A 23118-nucleotide genomic window follows, 5' to 3' on the forward strand; every position below is an offset into this window, starting at 1 on the left:
TTTATCTCGCGATCAATAGCGAGTGTACCGCTATGGCTGGAGCTGCGGAGTGGAATAACTTGGCCGTGTCGCGCAAAGGCCTACGTGTAACTCGTCCCGTTGGGGACCAACGCGAGAAGTACATTCTCCAGCTGCCATATCGTTGGTCCCTTCCTCTAGCTGCAGTGAGCGGTGGTTTACATTGGCTCTTGTCCCAGAGCATCTTTATTGTCCGTATCGACGCTTATGACCGGGAGGGAAAGATCATGCAAGAAGATTCTCAGTCCGCAATTGGGTTCTCGGCAATAAGCTTCATAACTTTGATTCTTTGCTTTTACGCCCTTGTAGGATCTGTGGCGTGGATAGGGCGAAGACAGATGAGGATTCGAATACCCTTCGCGGCATCCTGTAGTCTAGTCATGAGTGCGGCATGTCATCCACCACCAGACGACGTCGATCCTCACTTGCGACCTGTCCAGTGGGGTGTTACGCAGGGTAGTATGTTTGAAGGGGAAAAACATTGTTCACTTTCATCGAAATCTGTAACGAAACCGAAGGTTGGAGCGAAGTATCTTTGAGTAATTAGCTAGATGATGTCGAATTTGACTATGAATTCATAATGAACCTCGGGCGCTTGCATCCAAATCACAAGTATTAACGTCGCGCAAAGCTAAACCAGCCCCTCCGCGGCTCAGTGACAACCGGCGCGGTCTCTACATCCTCCGCCGCTAACTCGCTTACTGACTGCTGCTCCGATACTATCGAATTCGTCGAAGCGAACGAAGACGTCTGCGCCATCATCGGACTCTTGCCAGGCCGCCACATGATCGGTAGATCCTTGAGCTTATGACCCTTCTCCATGAGCGGGATTTCGCTTTCCAGATCAGTCCAATTCCGGTGACCTTCGCCCTCGTAGGCTCGGCGTTGCAGTTGCCATACTCCATCTTGTGTCCAGCGTGCGATGCGTGGGCCGAGTGCGCGGCGGAAGCGAGTGAGGTAGACGAGGAATTTGAGGAGTGTGATGTCGATGATTGCGACGAGGACGGAGAAGGCTATGATGAACGAGAGACCGAAGACGTTGATGTTACTGTCAGGAGTTAGCACAAGTCTCGGGTGCTGCAGAAGCAAGTGAGTGTACTTACACAAATCCACCTGACTTTCTCATCTTCTGAGCTCCACAAAGAGCTTTTTCGCCTTCTGTCTCTGGTTTGAGAAAGACGTCGTCTTTGAACGGGTCGCCAAATTTAGGTCCACTCGCATGCTGTGAGACTTGGATTTGCATCGCCGCCCAGACCTCTTGTTCCCATCCCAACACTTCCTGTTTCCAGAAACCATTGGGTACAGATGGAATATCGAAATCTCCTCTAGACATCATGGTGGTTACTTTACACGACATGACGTTGACGGTAGCATGTAACCAGACCGCTTTAACGATCAGTTGCAGCACCGCTCGTTGCACACTGTTCGCTTCGGGAAAATCGAAATCGCGGAACGTGTGGTAGGGAACACCTTCGAACGGGGTACACCAGTCTTCTTGACCGCCTCTAGCATGGCAATATTGAAGCTCGATGATACTTAGCATTCGCTTCCACCTGACTCTGAATGATTGACTCACATGCTGCGTACACCCCACACCCTTGATTGGATGATCCGCTAAATATTGCGAGAATGGTTTGCCGTTTGCTTCGTCAATCTTCTTCACTTCTTTATGTGCTGAATAAAGGGGATCGTCGACAGGTTCCCCAAACTCTAGAGAGTTGGGCAAGAAAGGCTTCCAGAACACATCGCCTTCTGGCCCTTCAGCACTCAAAGGGTAGAAGCTTTCCTTCGGAAACCAGGTAGGAAGGACTGTGTTGTTTGGTCCGGCATAGAACATGCCGCCTCTTTGGTAGACGAGTTAGTAAGCAGTATAATTGGCGTGTTGTTGCGGTGGCTTACCGTGGAACCTTTGGATTGCCACTAACGTTGGAGGCGACCAGGTAGGCAAGGAAGCTCTCGCCAGTATCAAATGGGGGCGTGGGTCCATAGAAGATAGCTGCAACTTGCTCGCCTGGGAAGATCTCTCGGAAGTCCGGTTTCCACATAGGCATGTATTTCAGGTCAATGACATCGTAGTATCCTTCGACCGGTAAGACAGTGCATTCGATCTTCTTTCGAAAGGTAACGCGATCCTTGGAGGGTAAGTTTAAACCGAAGGCTTTGCCTACGTCGACCAGGCCAGAATCGACACTAACGGCGTCCTCGGTATCGCACATGGTATCGTTGAATGGGCAAGGCACATTTTCGACTGTGAGTGGGACATTGGGCTTCGTGAAGACGTTACACATCACAGGAAGTGATCCGTTACTGTAACAGTCCTGTGTATACGCTGGAGCAATTATATCGAGTTCGTTCGCATGTGTCCGCCATGCCGTTCCGATAAGGTTCGTGCTTCCACAGAAGGGGGAGTCGACCAGTACCTCAATAGCTCCAGTATCGACTATGAGCGAGGAGAACACTGAGGCTGCGATTGTCATAGTCGTGAAAACAACTGCAATGAGTACCAAGAACACTGATCGAAGGAACGGCCGGTCTGCTTTTCTTCTCCAAGCCCACCATAGCTTTAGTGCTTCCGCAACTACAGAGCTAGGTGTTGGGAGCGTTCGCAGTAACGCTTGCTGCTGTCTGAAGAGGGGATCTGCTTCCTGGCCATTGGCTCGGATTTGATGGATCGCGAAGGCGATCAGATGCCACAGGTGTGCGGTACCTGTCACTATCAGAACCTGAATTTGGTGTGAACTGATTGTCTTACCTAGTGTTGAAAGTATAGCTAGTAAGGCAACTACGAGGTTACCTGTCTGAGTATCGGTTGTGATAGTTCTTCCTAGAATGGGCCCGCCATCCACATTTGTCCTGTAGTGTTCTGTCAGTGGCTATGGAAACATGATGTAAAGTGATATAACTGAGACACCTACCATGCACCTGTCTTGACGTATTGCGAATCTAGCTCAAAAGACATGTCTGATCAAGAAACACTAATGAAGATTACGAGTAGATGTGCTTGCTCGCAATATTCTACAGCGAGTAACGCCATCTCTTTAATACTATGGAGTCTGCTACGAAGCGCAGTAAAGTCTCTTCAAGGCTCAACCTGAAGGTGGCACAGTTGATCTACGATGCTTGGCGAGCGGTGCAACGAATAACGGATATCGAGGAAACGACGAACGGTGTTCCTGGCGCCTGGATCTCGACACACTGGGTGTTGAGACCCGAGCTTGTAACTAGTGCACCATTTTTAGCTCTCCACGTTGTCCGGGGATGCTTGGCATGGTGTTTTGAGGAAGTTCGGCGCCTAGAAGACTGCAAGCGCGATGTCGGCGCTAACGTGCATGTACACTCAGGCGCAGCTGTGCCATCTTCAGGGTCTCCGAGAACCACATCACGGATAGGCGTGATAATTCACCTGAGAGGCTTACTTGCCGCATGAACAGTTGAGTTGCGATAGACAAGCGCAATCGAAGTGGGCAGGACTCCACTAGCCATTTCGGGCCGTTGCGACGTCGCGAGATCGGGAGAAAGTCAGACCATCGACATGGCATGTTGATACGAAAAACGGAACGGAGGAGTGACTCCCTCTCTATTCAGAGCTGAGACATCTATGGTTGTGTTCAAATCAAGACCGTGATGTTGTAGACAGGTTGGATTCGGTCACAAGGAGTTGCGAGAGGTGGGTACCGCCCGCCCTCAAATGATGCGCTAGTCCACTTTGAGACCCCCTGGGCCTGATCTAGAAGTCGCTCGATCTCGACCCGATTTTGCTGGTCACTGATGTTTCAGAGCACTCTCTATATGCTTCCAGAAAAACTTCGGAATTGTCTGGGCCACGTCCGCTCCCGTCTTTCGACTCTCTAAGTAAGCGACTGTCTGATTGACCGCACACAGCCGCATGGACCAGCATCGCTTGCATTTGCCGCACTGACTTGGCCAAGACACTATCAGAATCTGCCGTATGATCAACGTCCAGCATCGGGGATGTCAGACAGGCCGCCTGGTAGGCGAGCATTTTATCTGCAGCCTGTAACGCTTTCCGCCAGCTTGGCAGAGTGGCGGTGCATAAATGCTTCAGATGGCTGTGGAGTCAATGTCTACAGGCATCGACACGAGTTCGCCTTGTAATGCTAAAGTGCGCTTGTCGTTGTCCGCGCGATGAGCGCGAAGTACTATGTTAGATCATGGTAGTCACAGCCACATGCGCTATTCTTCACAGATTTGTCAGATGCAAAGTTGGGAAAGCTGCAAAAGTTGGTATATACAATGACTAGATTCGTCTATGTAGTACATACTGTTAGAAGCCCACCGGTGCGGCTGCGCATGAAATCGTTCATAGCAGGATCACTTCATACACAGCCAATACCCAATGCCCTTCTTCACCCCAGCCGGTCAATGCGATGAATAAAAGTATTGACAGCGAAATTAAGATCCGACACACTCCCCACTTGATGACAAAAAAAGAGACCAGTCCGTGCTGAAGCAGGTACATTGGATTATTATGGGGCAGCTAGAAGAGCCCAAAGATGAGACAGAAATGCCGCGGTAACTTTTCTCAAGAAGTACCAACGATGAGGGGTATCATGCAATCGCTATGCTCTCATGTGATGCTCTCTTGCTTGCTCTAGAATCGAAGCTTGGCTTCCCGGGAGTGAAGCTGGAAGCGCTTGTCGAGGGTGATGTCCTTAGCGATGACAGCAGCGGCGGCGCGGGCAGCTGGGCTACCGTTCAGACCGCTGTGGTCTGGCACGACATAGTTCTTGGTAAGACGCCTGGCAACGTTGCCATCAACACCGTTGCTGAGGAGTAGGTTTGCGCTTCCTGCAGTGTTACCCTTGACGTCACCCTGGCGGGCAGTCTCGAGGAGCTTGGCCTTGAGCGCAGCAGGGTTCTGACCAAGTCCAGCAACATCTTTGGTCATGAGAGTGGCCATGACACCAGTGACGTGAGGGCAAGCCATGGAGGTACCAGAGAGGAAGTTGATGACAGCGTCGCCAGTGGCCCATGAGCTGAGAATCTGCTCACCGGGAGCGTAGATGTCTACGCACTGACCGATGTTGGAAAAGGTGGAGATCTCGTTATCGATGTTGACAGAGCCGACAGTGACGACGTTGGAGTTCTTGCCACCAAGGTGAGCAGGAGTGCTGCCGCAAGCGTCAATACCGTCGTTACCAGCGGCAACTGAAACGTGAATGCCAGCGTCTGAAGCACCTTGGATAATCTCATCGACTGAGTTGGCGGTACCCTGAAGACCCCAGGACATGCTCATGATGGAGCCGACGAAGCCTGGCTGTGCCTTGCGCTTGTTGTGGTTGGCAATGACCCAGTCCATACCCTTGATGGTGTCAGAAGACGCACCAGAGCCGTCGTCTCCAAGAACCTTGACTTCGATGATGTTGGCGCCTTGAGCAACACCGAACTTAGCGCCACCGGCGGTACCAGCAACGTGAGTGCCGTGACCATCACCGTCAACGAAAGAACCAGTAGCGGTGAAACCTTCAGAAGCGCGTCCGGTGAACACAGCGTGGGAAGTGCGCACACCAGTGTCAATGACATAAATATCGACTCCGGCACCGAGGGCTGAATCGTCGAAAGAGTAGACAAAATCTTGGTCCTGAGGGGATCCCTTAGCACCGGCTGCGCTCGAGACTCGCTGCAGACCCCAGGGAGCGCCTTGTTGTTCCGCGAAGGACTTAACGTCGGCCTTCTCTTCGACGACGTTGATCTCCGCCATGTCGGCGAAGATCTTGGCGTGCTCGGCGCACATTATGATAACGGCCCACTGGGGGTTGACACTCTCTGAAGATACAGCCTGAACACTGTCCGTCTTGCTGAGCTGCAGGGCGTCCACATAGTCCTCGATCTGCCTGGCTTCCGTGTCGTTACGCCACCAAGTGACGATGTACTCCTTCGTCTCCGTGGAGTGGTTTGCGGGGAGAGTGTACTTGTTGATAAAGCCATCAGAACCAATCTCAAGTGCGGAGGCACTGGCGGCCAGGAGCCCGACGGCGATAGCGAAGAAAGACTTCATGTTGATTACGGTGAGGATCCGGTCCGGTAAAAAGTTGTTGGAGGAGTAGAAACGAAGGTGGGGCGAGCCTGGTAGTCACTGGCAATGAATGTGGAAGGAACGCTACGGAGTGCAAGTCAGTGACAGGCCTGCTGTGAACAAACGACTAGTGAAGCGGTAGACCAGCGACCTTCTTTGTCGGTTTATAACCGTGAACATAAGCGATGTTGGTGCTACACCTTTTGAGACAAGCATACAAAAAGGCTATAATAGCGCTGTGTGGGGTCGAGGTACATGGCAGAATGGGGTAGGGCAGGCACACAATGTGCGGCAGCCTTGGGTTGGCAAAAGCTAGGGTACTCACATCAACGTGCAGGTGCGACGGAGTCGTGTATCAGGCAGGACGTGTCTGAGGAGGAAGGCGTATCGGCCAAGACGTGCCAGCACGCGAAAAGAAGAAAGGGAGGGTGGTGAAGGGAAGCAAAGTGAGTGAGGGACGAAAAAAGTGAGTGTTGAAGAGAGAGACAGAGCACTCCTAATGAATGGAAGCGAATGTGGGGTTGTAGGAGCAAAGAAGGACCAAGACCGTTGGGAAGGAGTGATGGGAACCTGCCCAGGCGGACGAGACGGCCTCATGTACTCGCTTCGCAAGTGTCCAGGCCATAATCACCAAGCTCATCGTTGGAGCCTCCGCATGTGAAACGGCTTGGCTGTGGGCTTGTTCCCGCGAGCTACCAGGCCCAATTCACTACTGCGCGCCGGTAGCCAAGCCGCGACGGTCTGCATCAAATCGCTAACCAGGGGTAGGGCGGGCCCTAGGGACCCTCGACGCACGATTGGGGCGCCTCGGGAGATTGTTCGTGGTAGAGCGACAACTGGCCAATAGCCAACATTGTATTGCACGGCCAACAATCATTTATTTGGGCGCACCAATCCGTTGTTGGTCGCACAATACCGTTCCCGGGCTTTCGAGTTCCTGAAATGGGAGATGCGGAAATTGAATGCAAACACTCGCCCCTGCCGCGTTGGTAGTTTGACTGACACAGAGGGAAGGAGCAGCCTTAGCCGACTCGAGCTTGATTGGCTGTCCGCTTCTGAAACAGCGTGGGCCTGCGTCACAACCCAAACCAGGCAAGCGCCCAGGGCCAATCCCCACATGATGCATGAACCTGCACTCAACGCAAGAAAATCCAGACAACAGTCCGCACGGCCAAGGGGCCCGTCTGCGCGTCCAAAGATCATGCACGACCGCCAGCAGAGCCGTGGCGTCCTATGAACGCGTCAATGCCTGAGCCACTCGGCACCGCAACGGCTTTTCCTCTCTGTGCATCCAGTCGCCACCGTGGAGAGTGCATAGTTTGACGCGATACAATGGTCTCTCTCCGCAATGTGTCAAGCCGTCCACCATCCGGAAACTAAACACCCAGAGCCACACATCCGAATGGGGCGTTTCAATGTTTATTAAGGGGACTCGTACGAACTGATGGCGTTACACACCCGGTGACTGGGAACAGACGAATCTTCACACTGCACATTGTACCGCATCTGTGTGCATAACTAATTCCCATGCAGTAGCCACACACCCCGAGTACTGGCAGAAGCGTCTTCACGACGTGCGCCCTTGCCGTAGTGCCTTGAACACAGCGTCCAGTTCCCCAACGTTTCGTCCTCGACTCGTACCACCCGAGGGTCCGTTTCGAGATGTCAGATATAGCACGCATAAGAAACACCACCCGCGCACCACCAATTACAAGACCACTTCAGCCTGAACAACAAGAACTGCGGCATAAACAACCATGACCTGTAAAGAGCAGTCTCACCTGTCAAAGAAAGAGGCATAAAGCTGTCAGAAACAAACAAGATGACAATGTTTGATCCGCGGCCTACTTTTGGCCCATCGACAACAATTGCGCTTCACGTCCAGCAAGGCCCAGCAGATTGGTTTGGATGCCCTGGTCGCAGGACGACGACCACTGAGACCCTCAATCTATGTGCGCCGCATCGTGGCTTGGTCTCCGAATCATGGCCACACAAGTCGGGATTAGGCGCGGCGCTTGAAACCACACTACCAATCCCTCGCTTGGAGATGGATGGGGAAGTTTCCATCGCGCCACTAGATGGAGATCTACAGGATCCAATCTACCTCAGCCAACGATGCAGAAACCATGTGGAGTTATGGCGAACACTGGTAGGGAATGTCAAATTTTCCGATCTTTACTGTGGAGCAGCATGGTCGTGGTTGGGGTCGCTCTATGTCGGACTTTAGATTGTCGATGCACCACGCAAGACCGTACCGTTACTCTATCTGCCCAACGGCTGGGGTAGAGAATTCTACGCGATGCACACTAAACTCTCTTCATGACGCACAGCATCTTGACAGACACGAAAGCGATAAGCTTTAGCCACCCGTGAACCCGCCAAAGCAGGGTATGCAGTTGTGCCTGTGCAGGAGTCTCTGCGCACTCTCCAGCTGACACTGCAACAACATGCGTAGTCTTTTCAGAAAGAGGATATCGCGTTACATTTACATAGCCATCAAACAGCTCGATTGATACAAAGAATGTACAAACTCGATCCTATCGTACCCTGCGACCCCCAAAACCCATCGTTTCAACCAACTAGCATAACCATGACCATGACCAATGCCAAGTCTCCCATGTCCATCTGAATCATCTAATAACAGGACCTCTATACTTCCTCGTCACTCTCATCGCCCAGCAGCTCTCCTTCGTCGGGATCGACAACCGCGTAGTCACCCCTGCCACGCGCAAAACTGCTTCTAGAAGTATACGTCCTGCCGTATCCCCCGTAGCCACCTCCGCCACCCATTCTGCCAGCCGCCCATCGCCACACACTGCCCACGAGTAGGGGTAGTGCACTGATGACAGCCACAAGGCCTGATACAGCGACGATGGGATACTTGACCCATGGTTGGTCCGAGTCGAACGCTCCACCTCCATTGCCATCGCCGAGGCGGATGCGACCGAACTTGCCGTCCCAGTGCTTCCACACATAATATCCGATACCACCTGCGGCAGCAAAAGGAAGGACGATAGCCAAGAAGAGCGAGAAGCCACCGATGCCGTGCTTCTTCTGGAAGTCCTCTTCGAAGCCAGGGCAAGGCTGCACGTCACCCGTCTTGTCGAGCTCTCGACCGCCTTCGCAGGTAGAGAGGGGAATCTTGCGGAATCGGACGTCCGTGTAGTACTCTTTCACGTTCTTGTCTTTGCATACCGCTGAGGCTTCAGGGAGTTCAAGACCGGCAACAGGCTTGCAGTCGCCGCTTGCATCGCGTTCGTAGTTGTATGCACTGTTGAATGTTAACTTATGTCGCCTGCCAAAAGTGAGAAGTGGGTGTTACCATTCAAAGTCCCGTCTGGTGCAGGAGCAGTTTCGGGCGATCTTGTGCATCTTGTCGATACGCTGGCCGTTCTTGCATTTGGCGTCCCTCTTCTTGCGGTGGTATTGCGCTACGTGGCCGAAAAGACATTGTGGCTCCTCTTGCTGTAGAGGATGTTGTGGGGTCCAGAGGTCATAATCACCGCTTGTGGGATGCTCTTCGTCGAGCTCGCAAGGCTTGCTGAACTCTGGTAGACCGGAGAAGTCAAGGTTGACAGCAACAAGTTCCTTGCTATCCTTGCCCCAAAGGAGGAAGTTCAGAGAAGTGTCGCTGGGCACGGTGGTAATGGCTTCGACGCGCATCTTGTGATCAGAGAACTGGTATAGGTTCCACTTTGCACCGCTGTCAAGCGAGTAGTAGACGTGATCGGTGTCTTCTCCACGGCGTACAATGACGATTACGGAACCTTGGTCGCCAAACTCCCAGGCGTAGGTGCCCTTCTTGATCTCTGTCCAGGTAATGCCTGCGTCGGTCGTCATGAACGTATTGGCTTCGCCAAAGGTGGTCAGCTCTGAGCCCACGTTACCGACAGCAAGCATCAATCCAACTGCTGTCGGGGAAGAGTACATCTCCCGAGCATCGGCGCGTTCGGTGTATCCATGGATGTGTAGACCGCACTTGTTCTTATCCGAAACGTCGCAGTCATATGCCTTGCCTTCCGAGTCCTTCTCGGGTGCTTGCAGAGCTTCCCAGTCCGCGCCGTCGTTGTGTGTGATACGACTTTGCTTCTTCTTCTTGGATCCCTTGTTGACTTCATCGACGTTGACAATGACGTTGGCGACAGCAACTCCCTCGAGACCTTGCATCTTCTCAAAATCGACATAGCCTTCTGTGTTCCGGTTGACGGCGCTCAGGCTCATCACGTAAGACGTGCCGTTGCTGTTGCTCTTGATGATAGAGCCATACTCCTGGTCCTGTGCTGGGTTGACTGTCACGTGGAGGAAGACTGCATGAGTGGAGCTATCGAGAACTGTGTAGGCAGTCTGGTGGACGTCGAAGAACTTGGGAGGGAACTTGGCATCGGCGAAGGTGTTGGCGTCGAGACTGGCATCCAGGTGGAGGGTGCCATCATCGGCTTTTGTTGCGACAACGATGAACTCGGACATGGTCGCGAATTCTACAACAGACTTGAACTTGACATCCTTCTTCTTGAACCAGTCTTCGCTGGAAATGAGTTCGAGTGGAGCGCTCATCTCCTCGTTTGTGTGTTGCTCGCAGAAAACCTGCTCCTCCTTGACACTTCGACCTGCCTCGCGCCATACGAAGGCACACTTCTTGACATAAGGTACAAGCGGGTCCCAGCTTTCCTCTTCACCATTCTTCTGTGAGACGTAGGCTACAGTATGACAGTCTTTGTCACCAAGCTTGTCGCAGTTCTTTCCGCCCATCCAGATGATCCAATCCTGCTGTTTGGGATGGAATTGCATGATCTGCAGCCTTTCCTTGTTGGGCATAACGGGTGCCTGGTGAGAGCGGATGCTGTCATGACGTCCACGATCTGTAGAGTAGTAAAACTTCTTGCCGGCGGTTAGGAAGTAGACCCTGTTGTTGTCGTACTGATGAGGATAGATCCGAACGACCTCATCATCGACGGCCTTCTTCCACTTCTTTCCATGGTCGTGAGTGATGTAAGCCGTTCGCTCGTCGGTCAACATAACGACTGTTTCGTCCTTGTCCCGGTCATTACCCTCAGGGTCACTCTGGGTGTTACCCTCGAGGTAGTATTGCTCCAAGAATTCGCCTCCCTTGAACCTGGTGATCTCGCTGGTAATCTTATCACTCTTTGGTGGTGGCTTCTCTGCGTCGTCGCATTCGCGCTCAACTTCCTTGTCTCTGTCCGTTTCGCCCTTGCATTGGTCGCCGGGTATCTTCCTCCACCCCGACTTACCCTTGTATGTCTTCGCGTCACCCTCACAAGCGCCGCTCGGTAGGCGGAATGTGTTGTCAGGCTCGCACTTTTTCTCCTTGCCTTCTCCAGTGGGTGTGAAACCGAAATCGCATTCGTAGTCTCTGTACTGATCACAATCGCATGGCTTGAAGCTTGGTGTAGGGTCTTTGAAGACCTCACCAACGAAGCACTCGGCGTCCCACTTGCGCCTGCGGAATAACTGCTTGTGGCCCATGACACAGCTCGGGTCACCGTCCGCATCTTTGCGCACAGACCATTCGTCATCAAAGTCGCTGTCGCCGCACTTCTTCATCATATCAGTAAAGTCGAGGTGGATAATGACATGTTCTCGGCCGCCACCTTCCTTCTTCTTCTTGGATGCGTACAGCATGAACTTCAAGCTCGTCGAGTCAGGTAGGGTCGTGAGTTCGCGTGCGCGGATCTTGTAGTCAAGCTTGATCTTCTGCCAGGTATCCTTTCGTCCGTGCTTGAATGAGTACCTGATCTCGTCGGTGTCGCCCTCGTCAAATACGGCTACTAGAACGGAGCCCTGGTCGCCGAACTCGTACTTGTGCGCCTCCTCGAGTGCCAACTCCCAAGTAAGACCCGCATCGTCGGAGACATAAAGATCGCCGTCGGTGTACTTGCCCAGGTATTCTCCGGTGTTTCCAACACCCATGACGATACCGGGTGCTGGGCTCGAAAAGACCCTCCCGCTGTTGTGCAGGTTGGTTACAGAGTGTAGGTGCAACTCGGTGTCCTTGCCCTTGACTGTGAGCTTCTCGAACGACCTGCCGTCATCGAAACTGATGCGCGACTTGAGCTTCTTGCCCCGGCCTGACCTTTCCACCTCCTTCCAGTTGTCCACAGTGTTGACCAGAACGACACCCTGTATGTTGGCGATCTTCTCGAAATCGACGTAGCCACCCTCGTTGCGGTTCGTGTGTTCGACGTTTTTGGTGAAGTGTGTTCCGTTTGAGTTACTTGTGTAGAGGTTGCCCATGTCGACGAACTTGGAAGTCGTGACGTCGACCTGTATGCTGTAGTTGGTTGATTCGAGGATGGTGTATGCGTTTTCCTCAATCTTGTGGTCTCCAAACTGGGCATGGTGCCATGTCTCGGTGTCCTGGGTTACGTATAGGGCGAGTTCGCTCGAGTGCTCGGCTTTGGCGGCGGCGACGATGTAGCCCTTGACAGCAGCCATGTTGGCCATGCCCTGAACGGTCCGGCCGGAGGACATGACGGGCTCCTCCTCGTTCTTGAAGTAACTGCGCCTGTTAGCTGTTGCCTGCGGTTCTAGGCCGTCGCCACTCACTCGTCGGATATCAGGAGCCTGAAGTCCTTTGACCTATCCGAATATTTGCCTCTTGTGATGCACAGTATCCGGTCGTCGTGCTTGTCCTTGCCTTCGAGGAAGCGCTCGGCGCCCTTGGCCCACTGGCACATGCGGCGGTCGTCAACGAGGACCTTGGGCTCTGACTTGAAGCCATCGGTTGTGTAGTATGTCTGGTTGGGGTCAGTCGCTGAGTTGCTACAAAGTGTATAGAACACATACTCGCCCAAGACATGGCGCAGTGAAGCAGTTCTCAATCTCGTGGATCATGATCTTCTTGTTGTCCTGCGCATGCCAGTTGACCGGTACTTGCGGCGATGGCGGAAGCTCCGTCTCAAAGCTGTCCCAGTTGTCTCCCCGGTCGTACGTGATCCAATGCTTCTTCTCGCCCAGGACCAGCGCGACCTTGTTGTCATACGGGCTCTTGATTATGCCCAGTCCGCGCAACTCGTCAATCTTGCCCCAGCCCTTGCCGGCATCCTGTGACCGCCAGATGCTCCCCGTCTCGAGTTCCTGGAGTAAGGCGACGCCGGAATCGTCAAAGTACATGAGGTTGACGAGGTCATTTTTGAATGGCGTCACCGCAACGAGCGGGTCCTCTTTCTTCGCGGCGGCGGTGGATGCTAGTGCCAGCAGGGCGGGCAGCAGGAGGCCCTTGTTGTATTTCATGGTTGCATAGAGGCGAGCGTAAACGTGTGTGATGGGGTCTGGTGAATGCGCAAAGCGAAAGAACAGCTGGCTGCGGGAACAATCACAGCCTCGAAGCTATGCAATGGCAGCCCCGATGACGCTTGGCAGTCTGAAACAGTCGATGCGCCGTGGTGGCGTAGGCGTAACCGGCGCGCAAACGTTGCAGTGAAAGCGTAGAAATGGCTAGGAAACAATGCAGGGGAATGCAACAAATTCCTGGTTGTGAGGCGCAGTTGCGCGATGATGGGCTGCCAACTGGACAGATACGTACACAAGCAGCCCTCCCGCGCGTCGTGACGGCTTCCGCGGCTTCTCGCCGCACCCACCATCCCTGTCACTGTTATTGCCGGAAACAGCACGCGACTGGCGCCTTCACCCACGTCTCAGTCGTGGAACACTGCACTACCACAAACTTCATCATCAATCGTCTTCGAAACATAAACTCCGCTTCGGTGACTACAACTACGACTACGACTATATGAGCCTGATCTCCGCGCTCACTCGCCGTGGATCTACGAGCCCCACCTGATCGATCAACTCCGCCACTCAACACGCCCAGAAGCAGTCTGCTTGACGATTCTACACATAATCAGTACACTTTCGCGATCAACTCATGCACGAGATCTCGTTGATGAACTTACGGGCGCTTTGAGACTAAAAAGACTGCGATCCCACCCTCCAACATTGCAGTGTGGGTACTTCGATGCATCCTGATCTCGGAAAGACACGGTCGCGACATCGCCAAAAGTGATGACAATGTTAAGAGAGTCATACACATCCTCAAACCATTCCGGTTCGCCCAAGTGGACCTCAATTGGATAGCCTAATATCGTTTTACTGCCTTCGATCACGGCAATATCACCGAAACGCATAGCATCGTGATGACTGGAAGAAAGTGGAGCATGGCCGCTGTTGTCGAACACAGCCAGAGTCAACTCAGCAGGCCCACGCCTTCTAGTCGACTCTTTGATATGCAGCCTGCAAATACCCTGTTCATAAAGTGGACTAGGCGTTGGAGACGGTGTTGTAAGCGATGCAGACGTAGACTTTGGCGACGCCGTTGGGTCGCCTGGACAGCGGTTCCAGCCTGGTTGGGTTGAGTATTCGCAGTTGAGTTCCAGGGTACTGCCTACGGTCATGGTCAACAAGGGAGCCACGGTACCTCCGCAGTTGCAATAATCCTCGACACAGCGTTGTCCATTCTGTGCAATCACGTAGGCGCACCCTGGGATCCCACTGATACCGGGTCTCGGTACACCTGAAGCTAGCGGAGTCGCGATCGTTGTGAAAGAAGACGAGTCGGTTGTATAAACGTCGCTCGGCGTAGTTGTTGGTGGGCTTGTAGTTGTGATGCTCACAGTCTGTGAGAATGACCATTGAGTAGAGAAAACGGGCTGCGAACTCTGTTCGGCCCATAACTCCAATGCAGCCCTGTCTGACTCATGTTGTGGATCGAACTGTAGCATGAATTTGCCATCCAGCCACGAATACTTTTCTGGATCGCCTCCTTCATGGGGTGGGTTCGCGTTTGGATCCTCACCCATTCCGCGATCATAAGCCACAATTACCACATGGTTATCATCATATTCACTAACGTCTTTGAAGACGTTGTCTCTCAGGACGCTTCGGATGGCGTTGATATGATTCGGGTACGCTAGCTCCGAACCGTGTAAAGACCTAGGGGTGATAACGATGACTCGTGGCTCTTCGCCTTCCGCGAAGGCTTTGTCGACGTGGCATGCCAGACTCAAAAAGCTCTTGGGCTCCTCGTTGATAGAGCAGCTCTTCGTTGACTCCAAAACGTCGAGCACGTAGGTTCGAAAGATACTCGATTTGCCTTCTTCCTCATCCTCTAATGGTTCATCCCAGGTATTGTACCATCCATCGCTCGGGGATTCCTCGTCATACAAGGCTAGAAAGCCAGGAAGCTCCCAAAAGTGGGACCACCAGATTGCAGATTTTGACACGACCAACACAGACGTGCATCCGTACAAATTTACCAAGCCCAGTACCATTTTTGCGTGGTCGTATCTGCGAAATAGCGCAGACGGAACGCCTTTCCCAGTCTCCGTGCCCATGTGGCCATGGGGAACGAAGACTCGCTCTTCGTTATTTGTTTCCAATGCATGCTTTGCATCAGCAAATCTGGAACGCATAAAAGCGCTGATGCCTTCTTCCGTAGCACTCTCCGGACGATCGAGCTGTGCCAAAATCGCTGAGTCGAGGGTATCCGACCTGTTGTATGCGACATCGGCCATACCTCCGCCAGATCCTTCCATACTCTCCACATAGATATCCTGGAGGCATGTTTTACAGGAAACACCGCATGGCTGAAATTGAGGACACAAGGGCTTCTTAGCATACAATTCCCTTGGAAAAGCGCCGATAACTGGAGTTGGCACAGCACAAGCCATGGAGCTAGAGACACTAGATGATACCGAAGTGCTGGAACGGGAAGTATCAGTCGAGATTTCGGAGTTCGATAGCGGCATTGAGGTGGATGCGTGTGCAGACTCAGGAGCATGTGGCCCATTGCTTGTAGAAGGAAGCGAAAGTGGTGGTGTGACTGGTGGTGTGTTCAAGGATGGATTCGCCATGAACTTGATCACATCAACAATAGCCGCCATCTGGACAGCGGATGTCGAAATTGCTGTATGAACGTCCATTGCCCCCTTGATCAACATACCAAACGTATGACTAATGTCTGACGCCATGCCAACAACGCACGAAATCGTTTTGAAGATATCCCCAATGAACGGAAGCCCACTGTTAGACCGTGTGCATGAGCCATCTCTCTTGTGGTGATCGTCGTCGTCATCCTCGCCGTCTGGGGATGTTCGACCCATGAGCGAGCCCATCTCTTCCATGAACACGCTAACACCCTCTGCAACCACGGTTTGCTTTGCTGGATCCATACTACTCTGGCTCCATTCTTGCACAGCTAGCGCCACACCCATCCATCGCAGTGACGCCATCGTCAATGCAGAAGATATCTCGAAACCAATGGGGTTCAATGTCGGCATAGTAGGTGCATTTGAAATGTGTATCGGGATAGGTGTGACTATTGCGCCCCCGGAGAGAAACTGCAGAACTGCAGTCTGCCCCAAGGTCACGGTCGTAATCATCACTAGCGTTGGTGCTGCGAATGGAGCTGTAATGATCGTAGAGAAGACCTGACCACCGATAGTGTATGAGACGATAGGTGCGATTGGGGCCTGCATCGATGTCATGGTAATTCGGGGAGTGGCGGGTGTCGTGGATATCGTGGACTCGCCAGCATGCGACGTCCCCGAAGCCAAAGAGGAGTGCTCATCAAGTGTAGTAGAGTTCAGACTTCCTGAGAGCACCACTGATTCGGTAGACGATGAACCTGATGTTTCTTGTTGTGTGGTTCTAGTCGTCAAGAGTGTTTCCAAGCTGGGCGTGTTGGACAAATTGAGATTCAACGTGCTGGTAGCTGTAATAGCCGGTGGCGAAGATACCAGGCTTAGTGTTTCATTCCTGGAATGTACTGAAGAAATAGAGCTCATGCTTGCATGTCCAATGATGGTGCTAGTGTTGACGTAGCCAGATGCAGTAGCATTCGTCCATTGTGGCGACCCTGATAGAGTGGTCGAGGTGGCCTGTTCCAAGAGGAACGTCCCCGTGATTGTTTTCTGGCCCTTTATTGAAGTCAGCGTTGTGTTAGCGATGGAGTGATTCTCTGTCGCGTGTGTAGGGTCCGTGAACGAGCTCGCGGTAGAGGCATTTGACCAGGATACAGAGTCAGACACTGTAGTGGTCTCGGACAGAGTAGACGTGACAGCAATTGGGGGTACGAAGACCGAAATGGCGGAGGGCGACATCGCCAAGATCAGCAATCCTGCTATGATCGTTAAAGAAGACATTGTCAGTACTGTCGCAAAGTGCCCGAAGATGTGAGAAGCCTGGATAACGAGTCTTTGTCCTGTGAAGCCAACGGTTCCTACCGCAGTTCCAGGAAGCTTTTATAATCTGATAGCATCCCTATTGCAGCTCACCGGAACAGTCGACGAAGACGGTAAGAATGACCAGGTCCGCAATGATGTTACACTGCTGCTTTCCAGCAAAGGCCGTATCTGACATGAAGTGACAGTGATACCACTTCACAGTGATCGTGTATTCCTGAAATTGCTATGCTCCCATTGCTCATAATCGTCAACTTAGCGATGTTGCTACGCAGGCATGAATCTCTTCTTTACGACAGAATCGGCTTCGTGTGTTGCCTGTTCAGTCTTCCTTGAGATGATTCGATGGTGTTCGTCATGACGATGGTGTTCGGATACATCTGTGATATCAGCCGAGAAGGTCGCCATGGTATTACAACAACTGTGACCCGATGTAGTCACCCGAACGCGTGCTCTGAGTTGCCGGTCACTCCATCCCCCTTCGCAAGAGGAAAAGGTGAGCCGAATCGAACGGCCTTAATGAGCCGTTGCGCAAGGTATGTGCTAAGTCGGTGAAATACCCATCCTGTCGCGAGAATCTGCTGCGGATGATAGTCTCCACTGATCTGAGGACAGCTTCCGCGGCACGGCACGCGGGATCGAAAGCTTTGGCTGTGGATAGCTCGTCGCATGGCGCACTCAGCTGTTGGAGTGGTCGCGTGGATGTATTACTCATGCATGTTAGATGCAGGCATGCCTCACAAAGGAAGGAACCTTGGAAGATGACTTGTCGCGACGCGTGCCAAGATTGAAGTTGGCGTGTTACTGGGGAAGCAGCGCGTCGGTGTCAGCGCTACCTCCAAACTTGAGTGGCTTTAGCGTGCCAAGAAAGCCTTCCCGGGCCCGGGGGTGTCTCCACTGCTGCTTCCGCATCCCAACTCTTCTCAGTCACGGCGGCCTTGCGCCTGGCCCAGGTGTGCAGCAAGCTCTGAGAAACAGGTCGATCGCGGCGCCTGAATTTCTCACTGCGAGGATGCATTAATGCGTCTATCTTCCAACGACACTTAAACCACACTTCCTCGGAAAGGCCCTTCAGCTGCCCAGGTGCATGGCCATACATCTCGCAGGCGCCACCGATGACTGGAAGCTCCCACCTTGTGCTGGATGTCCTATGAGCTTCGTCTACAGCCACTCCGTACTCGACTCCGGCTGTTCCGGCGGCTTTCCTTGTGCACTCAACTAGCAATATTGATGAAGCCGGTAAGACGTCTGCTGCATACAGTGCGTCAGGTCATACTTAAGGCCTACCTTGAGCCTTCCTTAAGTCTGCTACCTATCAGCCCATCCTCGCCATGACTCTATTGATCAATATATTGGTGCGCTCTCTGTATTCGTACGTCACGTTGGCAACTGCCGAGGGCAAAATTACCCCAAATCATATCGAGCTGATCAGAGATGTTGCAATCATCGGCGGAGGCGCATCGGGGACGTACGCCGCCGTTCGACTTCGCGAAGACCTAAACACGAGCATAGTGCTCATCGAGCCCAGACCAAATCTGGGTGGTCACACTAGCACCTACCACATTCCCGAAACAAACATTTCGATTGATTACGGAGTCCAAAGCTACATACCTTACGGACCGGCTACCGATTTCTTTACACGCTTTGAGATTGATACGGTGATCCCCACTAATCAGAGGTTGACGGCACTCAATATCGACGTCGAGACGGGTGAGGAACTGGAGGACTACAGCGCCCCGAGTGCAAATGCAACCAACGAAGCGTTGCAGCGATGGCTTGCGATCACGTCGAAATACAGAGATATGTTGGAGCCCGGCCTCTGGCAATTTCCATCTCCAGCAGATATCCCTGAAGAACTTCTTACGCCATTCGGTGATTTTGCTAAGCTCCATCAGTTGGAAGCCGCTGTTCCACGGATAGTCGTAATATCTGGTGTGGGCTATGGAGGCATTCGCAATCTTTTGACGCTCACCGTCTTACAGGCTTTTGGGGCCTCACTTACGGAAGGTCAGTCGATGTTGCAGGCCTGTTCACAAATTGAGACTCTCTTTCGCTGGGGGTCTTAGCTTACTGTTCTTAGGTCTATTGAGCGGCACACTTTTCAGACCTGTTGGCAATAACGGTGTCCTCTACGAACGCGCGCTCGAGCTCCTTAAGCCGGACGTACTATTATCGAGCACCGTTCACGATGTAAAGCGAACCAGGAACGGGGTGAGGCTATTAATAAAGCAGGGTGATACCAGCTACATCATCAAGGCACGTCGCATTCTGTATACCGCAGGCCCGAGCCTGGAAAATCTGGCTCCTTTTCATCTCAACAATAAGGAAACGGCTGCTTTCTCGAACTGGATCGAAGAGGCCAACTTCGTAGGAATTCTGAAGGCGCCTTGCTTACCAGAAAACTACTCCATCACGTATTTGCCTTCGGCAGCGGTACCGGCTGACCAACTTGCGATCAAAGACTGGCCATACAGTCTGCGTCTAGACTCGACAGGGCCTGCAGGCCAAGGTCTCTTCCGAGTCGTCTTCGGCGCCAACTATACGATATCTCCGTACGCCTTCACAAACATAGTCTTGAAAAGCGTCAAAGGAATACAGGATGCTGGAACTGTCCCCGCGGATTGCGAAGCGGAATTTGAAGCGCTTTCGGATCATAGCCGCCCTTGGTGGCCGCGGTCTGCTGAGCGGTTTCGAGCAGGTTTTGTTCAAGACTTATATGCCCTGCAGGGATATAGAAATATGTGGTATACTGGATACGCTTGGGGAGCGCAATACAGCTCAACTGTTTGGGCATTTACCGACACAGTTCTCGAGAGACTCATAAAGGATATGAAGAGCGGGACCTGATCCATTGCTTCGGTGCGTATGCAATTGGATAAGGATCAAAAATCTCTGCTGTGGCTTGTCGTCTCGGTGAAGGTCAAGAAATCTTATGGTCTTGAATGCTGAGCGCGCTAGAAATTTACACAAGCCTTGTAAATACGACAATGCCATTGTTGTCCTAGCACACTTGGTCTGCTCTCTACTGCAGCGTTTATTAGAGCCCTTTAGGTTTGGGAAGAGGTTAATCAATGCCAACGCGCTATCCTAATGCCACTATGTATGATGAATGACCACGACGCGAACATTCATGTGTCTTAGTGCTAAAGCTCTGCGTATACCCGCGATCATGTGGTGTCCCAGCGACGATCGGCGCGTGTAGTCACAGAAGCAAGCGGATACAGCGCCCTGCCAGCAAAAGCGCCGAACCCCAATTCCTTTAATCGCCAAACTCCAGTCGTGTCCGCGATATCTGGAACAGCGTACGCTATTTTGAGCACGACGAACACGTAAAATGTGCTGAACAGTCACGTTGAAGACGGAGACGGAACACGATCACTGCCGCCGCCAAATTGGCGTCGTCATTATACACCCAGCCAAAGTACGCCCCAAAATCATTGGTACCGGATTATTACAAGACGAGTGCGAATGGGCCAGCGCTACAACTCAAACGCGCAGACACTGGAGAAACAAGGAAATTGATGACGCTGGGGTCGGTCACCACCGGCAGTTCGGTGCGTGATTGGATGGACCCGCCGGGTTCCTGCAGCAGTCCCCGCCGGCTTCGGGCTGGCCCACCTTGCTCTTTGTGCTCTCCTGTTTGCATCAACACCAACGTGTTATCACCACTGACCTCAATTCCACTGGAAATACATCATCCCAATATCGTTTGCATCTAACTCGTGCACATCGTCATTCACCCTGCCTTCCCTGCCAACGCAAGTCACATGCGAGATGGTCAGCCCCCGGAATCGCCGGATTGTTCGTGAGGAGTCCGAGAGCGAGAAGGAGAGTGTTGAAGCTCCTCAAATATCTCCTCGCAAACGACCGCTAGTTGTGGACGACTCAGATTCGGGATCTGACGATGTTTCACCCACAACAACACACAAAAGAGTGCGTCGCGTGGTCCTGGACGACGACGACGATGAAGAAGACAACGAGAGCGATCCGTCCAATCTTCCAGCTACATCTCAGCCACCAGAGAAGGGCAGAGATCACGAGTTACTTTTGAGCAGCCTTGCAGCAAGCCAGAAAGCATCCCCATCTCAGCTACCGACTCTACCTGCCGAAGTCCTTTTGACCGTCCTTGACAACGCCGACCCAGCGGACATCTTGGACCACCGGCTCGTATGCAAAGCCTTCAAAGAAGTGATTGACACGTCTGTGCTTTATTATCACATCCAACGTGTGGAGTTGATCGGCTATCTCGGACCGAAAGAAGGTGAACTCATGGAGCAACTCAATGCGCAAGATTACTGGGACTTGGCATTTGTCCACGCGACTTTCGAACGTCTAGACGAGCGCGTGGGCAACCAAGCCGTATGGGATCCACAAAATGCGTACTTTCGCATCAAGGAGTCCTGGTATGACACGTTTGCCCGCAGTGTCGGCGAGATTGAACCCGACAATCCGTGGTGGCACCATACCGTACAATGTCTTGATTTACGGAAGCCATCTTCAGTGCACGGGCAGCTACGTTGGTGTGTCAAAGTAGGCCCAACGGTTGTGGATTTTGGCATGGCAGACGAGCAAGACGTGGATATTGAACTGGAGGAGCGCGAAGACGAAGACACCATCATTGTCCGGGTTACGAATTGGAAGCGTATGCTGAAGAATGTCTTTCGAGAAGAACGAGCTCTGAACCTGTTACTCAAAGACACCGAAGAGGACGAATTTACATACAGCCATCTAGAGGACGGCCTTCGAGACATGCGACGTAAGCGCTATCGTTCGAAGTTGAATCCACGTAACAATAAGCACGGTAGAGACATTTGGAAGGTGGACAACATGACCCCATTATGGGGCAAATACTCTTCGATGACCGTTATCCGGGACTACGAAGATGTGGAACTTGCCGAGCGCAATGCCGCTCAAACCCTCATGCTCTTGCGAAGAGAAGCTTCAATGTCATCTCGGGAACGAGATGCATTGTACACAATGAAAGAGGAAAGAGCTATAATGCACAGGGAAGTGGCGGAGGTCGACGAGCAATTCAAGAAATGGCAAGAGAGCTTGCTGGGGTTACCAAATCTAAGCCTAGGTCGTATGGAAATCGATCATGACGTTGATCCCAATCCGATGACTTGGTCCAAGGAAGTCGTGGATCGCGAGAGCCAGAATCTGATAAGGTGGAAGGCTCAGAAGCAAACCATCGCGCATATCAAAGCCTACCTGGATGCTACGAACGCCGCAGCCACCTTAGCCGAGGACGACTTCGATGACGAAGACGAAGACTTCTGAGCATTCGCCATGCTTTGACGAAGCAACCATACCTCTGTACACGGCAATGCCACCCTGTCGCTCTGCGTCCACAACCCCCCACTGGAATCTGTGCGGCTTAGCCTGTTCTGTATAGTCGCGTACATCGACAAAAGTGCAGAATGGGTTGTCTGTTGGTGCTGATCGTATGTCTGCGCCAAGCCGGCTCAAGTGTCCAGGTGGTGTTCGGCCCCACCTCTCGACAGCCACCAGGGAGGCCCTTTCCACCATGATGTGCACGGCAATCCTTCCTAGACATTGCGCGAGCCCCGCGCGATAAGACCTGTTCGCATACCATGTACCATCAAATGGTGCTCTAGCGCATTTCTGCAGGTATATCTTGCCAAGATCGCAAACGCCGGATGAAGCTATGTCGACCGAGGATGGGGCGGAAAGTGCGGGCATCGCAGTAGCTTCTCTATATATAGTGAGGATGCTTGCTGATGAGCATCAAAGCTATCGCAATCATACCGTATACCAAAGTACCATCTCAAAGACCCAGCCCAACCAAGGACCAGACCGCAGTCTGAGTCAAAGGCGCACTCTATTCTTTCTTTCTTTGCTGAT

At 52.5% G+C, this 23118-nt stretch overlaps 5 protein-coding genes across 5 annotated transcripts; 2 read left to right on the forward strand and 3 right to left on the reverse strand.

Moving 5' to 3' along the window:
• Positions 1–633: 633 nt before the first annotated feature.
• J4E78_004675 (uncharacterized protein) lies at positions 634–2936 on the reverse strand (the record flags this gene model as incomplete). The annotated part of the gene is made up of 4 exons (XM_049365303.1): positions 634–1066; positions 1122–1862; positions 1918–2725; positions 2930–2936. 4 exons carry the CDS (start codon positions 2934–2936, stop codon positions 634–636), a joined length of 1989 nt encoding a protein of 662 aa, XP_049223104.1.
• Positions 2937–4630: 1694 nt separating this feature from the next.
• On the reverse strand, positions 4631–6037 carry J4E78_004676 (uncharacterized protein; the record flags this gene model as incomplete). Its single annotated transcript, XM_049365304.1, has 1 exon — positions 4631–6037. One exon carries the CDS (start codon positions 6035–6037, stop codon positions 4631–4633), a length of 1407 nt encoding a protein of 468 aa, XP_049223105.1.
• A 2667-nt stretch (positions 6038–8704) lies between these two features.
• VPS10 (vacuolar protein sorting/targeting protein PEP1) lies at positions 8705–13306 on the reverse strand (the record flags this gene model as incomplete). The annotated part of the gene is made up of 4 exons (XM_049365305.1): positions 8705–9326; positions 9378–12572; positions 12620–12810; positions 12860–13306. The coding sequence occupies 4 exons, from the start codon at positions 13304–13306 to the stop codon at positions 8705–8707; spliced, it is 4455 nt and encodes a 1484-aa protein (XP_049223106.1).
• Positions 13307–18584: 5278 nt separating this feature from the next.
• J4E78_004678 (uncharacterized protein) lies at positions 18585–20100 on the forward strand (the record flags this gene model as incomplete). The annotated part of the gene is made up of 2 exons (XM_049365306.1): positions 18585–19260; positions 19334–20100. 2 exons carry the CDS (start codon positions 18585–18587, stop codon positions 20098–20100), a joined length of 1443 nt encoding a protein of 480 aa, XP_049223107.1.
• Positions 20101–20422: 322 nt separating this feature from the next.
• Positions 20423–22533, forward strand: J4E78_004679 (uncharacterized protein; the record flags this gene model as incomplete). Its single annotated transcript, XM_049365307.1, has 4 exons — positions 20423–20427; positions 20531–20555; positions 20670–20807; positions 21028–22533. The coding sequence occupies 4 exons, from the start codon at positions 20423–20425 to the stop codon at positions 22531–22533; spliced, it is 1674 nt and encodes a 557-aa protein (XP_049223108.1).
• Positions 22534–23118: the final 585 nt, after the last annotated feature.

The sequence above is a fragment of the Alternaria triticimaculans genome (genome assembly GCF_023758025.1).
Source record: "Alternaria triticimaculans strain BMP 0046 chromosome Unknown scaffold_5, whole genome shotgun sequence".
Classification (NCBI taxonomy): Eukaryota; Fungi; Ascomycota; class Dothideomycetes; order Pleosporales; family Pleosporaceae; genus Alternaria; species Alternaria triticimaculans.